Here is a 6358-nt window from a genome sequence, read left to right as displayed (position 1 = left end):
ACCCCACACAGACCCCATTCACTCACTCACCACTCCCCACACTGACCCCCAATTAGCCACCACCATTCCCCATACAAGCCCCCCATTACTCACTCTCAGCCCCATACAGACCCCAATTACCCACTCCCAGTCCCCATACAGACCCCAGTCCCCCACTCCTAGTCCATACAGAACCCCAGTACCCCACTCCCAGTCCCCACCACAGACCCCATTACCCACTCCCAGTCCCCACACAGACCCCATTACCCACTCCAGTCCCCCACACAGACCCCATACCCACTCCCATTCCCCATTTAACAGACCCCATTACCACTCCCAGCCCCCATCTAGGCCCCCATTACCCACTCCCATTCCCATTACAGACCCCATTTACCCACTCCCAGTCCCCACACTGACCCCATTGACCCACTCCCATTCCCCATTACAGACCCCATTCCCCCATCCCAGTCCCATACAGGACCCCAATTACCCACTCCCAGTCCCAACATACAGGAACCCATTACCCCTCTCCCAGAAAAAAAAAGGCCATACAGACCCCATTACCCTCGCCCAGTCCCCATACAGACCCCATTACCACTCCCAGTCCCACACTGACCCCATACCCACTCCCAGTCCCCATACCAGACCCCTAAACCATTTACCCACGTTCCCATTCCCATACAGACCCCATTACCCTCTCCCACAAGATCCCCTAACCCAGACCCCATTACCGTCTCCCAGTCCCCATACCAGACCCCATTACCCACTCCCAGTCCCCACACTGACCCATCTAACCCACTCCCATTCCCCATACCAGAGACCCTATTACCTCTCTCCAGTCCCAATACCAGACCCCATTACCCTTCCCAGTCCCATACAGACCCCATTACCCTCTCCCAGTCCCATACCAGACCCATTACCCACTCCCAGTCCCCAACAACTGACCCATTACCACTCCCAGTCCCCATACAGACCCCATTACCCACTCCCATTCCCCATACACAAGACCCCATTACCCTCTCCCAGTCCCCATACAGACCCCATTTACCCAGCGCCCAGTCCCCATACCAGAACCCCCATTACCACTCCCAGTCCCCACACTGACCCCATTTACCACTCCCAGTCCCCACACAGACCCCATTACCCACTCCCAGCCCCCATACAGACCCCATTACCCACTCCCAGCCCCCATACAGACCCCATTACCCACTCCCAGTTCCCCACACAGACCCCATTACCCACTCCCAGTCCCCATACAAGACCCCATTAACCCACTCCCATTCCCCATTACAGGCCCATTACCCACTCCCAGTCCCATACAGACCCCATTACTCACTCCAGTCCCCATACAGACCCAATTACCCACGCCCAGTCCCCATACAGACCCCATTACCCACTCCCATTCCCCTTACAGACCCCATTACCCATCCCAGTCCCCATACAGACCCATTACTCACTCCCATTCCCCATACAGCCCCCCATTTACTCACGTCCCAGTCCCCATACAGACCCCATTACTCACTCCCATCCCCATACAGACCCCCATTACTCACTGTCCCAGTCCCCATACCAGCCCATTACCGCACTCCCAGTTCCCCATGACAGACCCCAATTACCACTTCCAGTCCCCATCAGACCCCATTACCACTCAGGCCCCATTACAGACCCCATTACCCACTCCCATTCCCCATTCAGGACCCCATTACCCCACTCCCATTCCCCAATACAGACCCCATTAACCCACTCCCAGCCCCATACAGACCCCATTACCCACTCCAGCCCCCATACAGACCCCATCTACCCACTTCCATTCCCCACACAGACCCCATTACCCACTCCCAAGTTCCCCATACAGACCCCATTACCCACTCCCATTCCCCATACAGGCCCCATTACCCACTCAGTCCCCATACAGACCCCATTACTCACTCCCCAGTCCCCATACAGGACCCCCATTACCCACTCCAAATTCCCATACAAGCCCATTCCCACTCCCAGTTCCCATTACAGCCCCCCAATTACCCACTGCCCAGTCCCATACTGTCCCATTACCCACTCCCATTCCCCACACAGACCCCATTACCCACTCCCAGTCCCCATACAGACCCCATACCCCACCCCAGTCCCCATACAGACCCCATTACCCCACTCCCATTCCCCATACAGGACCCCATTACCCACTCCCAGCCCCCTTATAGCCCCCATACCCACTCTCATTCCCCATACAGACCCCATTTACCCACTCCCAGCCCCCATACAGACCCCACTTACTCACTTTCCCAGTCCCCATGACAGACCCCTTACCCACTCCAGTCCCCATACAGACCCCATTACGTCACTCCAGCCCCCATACCAGACCCCATACCCACTACCCAGGCCCCTAAGACCCCATACCCACTCCCAGTCCCCAATACAGCCCCATTACCACTCCCAGTCCCCATACAGACGCCCATTACCCACGTCCCAGTCCCCACACTTACCCCATTACACCCCAGCCCCAACAGACCCCATACTCACTCCCATTCCCCATACAGAACCCCATTGACTCACTTCCCAGTCCCCACACAAGCCCCATTTACCCACTCCCATTCCCCATACAGACCCCATTACATTACTCCCAGTCCCCCATACAGACCCCATACCCACCCCCAGTCCCCATTACAGGACCCCATTTACCCACTCCCATTCCCCACACAGACCCATTACCCCACTCCCCAGTGCCCCATAACAGACCCCAACATTACCCACTCCCAGTCCCCATACAAAGACCCCATTACCCACTCCCATTCCCCATACAGACCCCATTACCCCACTCTTCAGCCACCCATACAGACCCCATTACCACTGCTCAGCCCCTATACCAGCACCCGCATTACACACTTCCAAGGCCCCCATACAGACCCCCATTACCCACTCCCATTCCCCATACAGACCCATTACCCACCCCAGTCCCATACAGGCCCATTACCCACTCCCCCAGTCCCCCTACAGACCCATTACCCACTCCACAGTCCCCACTAACAGACCCCGATTAACCCACTCCCAAGCCCCCACACAGACCCCATTACCCGACTCCCCATTCCCCACACAGACCACCATTACCCACTTTCCAGTCTCCATACATTACCCCCAGTACCCCACCCCAGGTCCCCACACAAGACCATTACCCACTTCCAGTCCCCATACAGGAGCCCCTTACCCACTCCCATTCCCCATGTACAGACCCATTACCCACTCTCACCCCCATTACAGACCCCATTACCCCACTCCCAGTCCCCATGTTAAGACCCATTACCCACTCCCATTCCCATTAAGACCCCATTACCCACTCCCAGTCCCCATACCAGACCCATTACTCATGACCCAGCCCCACATACAGCCCCCATTACCACTTCCCTTCCCATTACAGACCCAAGTTACCCACTCCCAGTCCCCATACAGAACCCCATTACCTCACTCCCAGATCCCATACAGCCCCATTTTACCCACTTCCCAGTCCTCCAACAGCCCCCATTACCAAACACTGCCATTCCCCATACAGCATCCCCATTACCCACTCCCAGTCCCCCAACAGACCCCATTACTCACTCCCAGTCCCCACTACTGACCCCATTACCACTCCCCAGCCCCATACAGACCCCATTACCACCCCCAGTCCCCATATAGACCCCATTACCCACTCCCAGTCCCCATACAGACCCCTATTACCCACTTCCAGTCCCCATACAGGACCCCATTAACCCACTCCCAGTCCCCATACAAGACCCCATTACCCACTGCCATTCCCCATACAGCCCCCATTACCCACTCCCAGTCCCCATGACAGACCCCATTACCCCACTTCCCAGTTCCAAACACCACTGACCCCATCTACCCCACTCCCAGTCCCCATACAGCCCCCATTTACCACTCCCAGCCCCCAGTACAGACCCCATTACCCACTCCCAGCCCCCAAACAGACCCCATTACCGCACTACCCAGATGCCCCATTACAGACCCCCATTACCCACTCCCAGTCCCCATACAGGGGCCCCATTACCCACTCCCATATCCCATACAGACCCCATTAACCCACTCCCATTCTCACACAGCCTCCATTGACCCACTCCCAGCCCCCATAACAGGCCCCATTACTCACTCCAGCCCCATACCAGACGCCCATTACCCACTCCCAGTCCCCATACAGGACCCCATTACCCACTCCCAGTCCCCATTACAGACCCCATTACCCACTCCCAGTCCCATAACAGCCCCCATTACCCACTGCTCCCACTTCCCACCCCCACTGTCTGGCTCTGTGTGTTGCTGTGGGTCAGTGTGTGGGTCAATATGTGGGGCAGGGTCTCACCTCCCCCCCCCACCTTTAATCAGCTTCAGCAACCTGGGCATCCAATGCGTGAAGAAGAAGGAGATCGAGGCGGCCATTGAGAAGAAGCTGCAGTTGGGCATCGACCCCTTCAAAGGTGTGGGGCTGGGGGGGATATATGGGGGGCAGGGGGGTTTCCCTGCCCCATAGCGAGGTGCTGACCCCCCCCCCATATTGGGGACCCCCCCCCAAATTGCAGCTGGCTCATTGAAGAACCACCAGGAGGTGGATATGAACGTGGTGAGGATCGTGCTTCCAGGCGTCGTACCGGCGATGGCAGCGGACCAGGCAGCTCAGCCCGCGGTGCTGTCGGAGCCATCTTCGCATAAGAGTAGGGAACTGGACACTGGGCAAAACTGGGAAGGGCGGCACTGGGGGGTGGGGGGCTGGGTGGGGGTTGGATGGGATCTAGGGGCCTGGGGGGTTGGGTTTTTGGTCCCAGGTATCCTCTCCAGTGCCCGTACTGGTCCCAGTGCCCCTCCCAGTTTCATACTACGGTCCCAGATCCCCCCCCAGTCTCCATACTGGTCCCGTTCCCATGGACTGGTCCGGTACCCCCCAGTTCCCCATACGGGTCCCAGTATTCCTCTCCCAGTTCCCATACTGGGTCCCAGTTCCCATACTGGTCCCAGTATCGCCCTTCCAGTTTCCCAATACTGCGTCCCAAGCGTATCCGCCTCCCAGTTTTCATACTGGTCCCAGTTCCCATACTTGGTCCAGTATCCTCTCCCATTCCCTACTGGTCCCAGTTTCCCCTCCCCCTCCCAGTTCCCATACTGGTTCCAGTTCCCATACTGGTCCCAGTATCCCCCCCCAGTTCCATACTGGTCCCAGTTCCCATACTGGTCCCAGTATCCCCCCCCAGTTCCCATACTGGTCCCAGTATCCTCTCCCAGTTCCCCTACTGGTCCCAGTTCCCATACTGGTCCCAGTATCCACCCCAGTTCCCATACTGGTCCCAGTATCCTCTCCCAGTTCCCCTACTGGTCCCAGTTCCCATACTGGTCCCAGTATCCCCCCCCAGTTCCCATACTGCTCCCAGTATCCCCTCCCAGTTCCCATACTGGTCCCAGTATCCCCCCCAGTTCCCATACTGCTCCCAGTATCCCCTCCCAGTTCCCATACTGGTCCCAGTATCCCCCCCCAGTTCCCATACTGGTCCCAGTATCCCCTCCCAGTTTCCATACTGGTCCCAGTTTCCATGCTGGTCCCAGTATCCCCCTTCAGTTCCCATACTGGTCCCAGTATCCCCCCCCAGTTCCCATACTGCTCCCAGTATCCCCTCCCAGTTCCCATACTGGTCCCAGTTTCCCCCCCCAGTTCCCATACTGGTCCCAGTTTCCCCCCCAGTTCCCATACTGGTCCCATTTCCCATACTGGTCCCAGTATCCCCCCCCATTTCCATACTGGTCCCAGTTCCCATACTGGTCCCAGTATCCCCTCCCAGTTACCATACTGGTCCCAGTTCCCATACTGGTCCCAGTATCCCCCCCAGTTCCCATACTGGTCCCAGTTTCCCCTCCCAGTTTCCATACTGGTCCCAGTTTCCCCCCCAGTTCCCATACTGGTCCCAGTATCCCCCCCCCAGTTCCCATACTGGTCCCAGTTTCCCCTCCCAGTTCCCATACTGGTCCCAGTATCCCCTCCCAGTTCCCATACTGGTCCCAGTTTCCATACTGGTCCCAGTTTCCCCTCCCAGTTCCCATACTGGTCCCAGTTCCCATACTGGTCCCAGTATCCTCTCCCAGTTTCCATACTGGTCCCAGTTTCCCCCCCAGTTCCCATACTGGTCCCAGTTCCCATACTGGTCCCAGTATCCCCCCCCATTTCCATACTGGTCCCAGTTCCCATCCTGGTCCCATTCCCCCCCTTGATTCAGAGTCCACCAACACCTCCGAGCTGCGCATTTGCCGGATGAACAAGGAGAGCGGGCCGTGCACGGGGGGGGAGGAGCTGTACCTGCTGTGCGACAAGGTCCAGAAAGGTGGGGGCCAGAGGGGGGTCTGTGGGGGG

The 6358-nt window shown here is 57.7% G+C and overlaps 1 protein-coding gene across 1 annotated transcript in view; it reads left to right on the top strand.

Moving 5' to 3' along the window:
* Window positions 1-4165: 4165 nt before the first annotated feature.
* LOC107307843 (transcription factor RelB homolog) overlaps window positions 4166-6358 on the top strand; it is a gene marked incomplete at both ends in the record, with an annotated part of 5108 nt that continues 2915 nt past the window's right edge. Inside the window, 5 exon segments of the mRNA XM_015851346.1 lie at window positions 4166-4442; window positions 4545-4594; window positions 4596-4646; window positions 4649-4676; window positions 6225-6329. Of these exon segments, the coding sequence (XP_015706832.1) occupies window positions 4166-4442; window positions 4545-4594; window positions 4596-4646; window positions 4649-4676; window positions 6225-6329 (511 nt within the window).

This window comes from Coturnix japonica, unplaced genomic scaffold, assembly GCF_001577835.2.
Source record: "Coturnix japonica isolate 7356 unplaced genomic scaffold, Coturnix japonica 2.1 chrUnrandom1056, whole genome shotgun sequence".
Classification (NCBI taxonomy): domain Eukaryota; kingdom Metazoa; phylum Chordata; class Aves; order Galliformes; family Phasianidae; genus Coturnix; species Coturnix japonica.
This window is presented reverse-complemented; position numbering and strand designations above follow the sequence as displayed.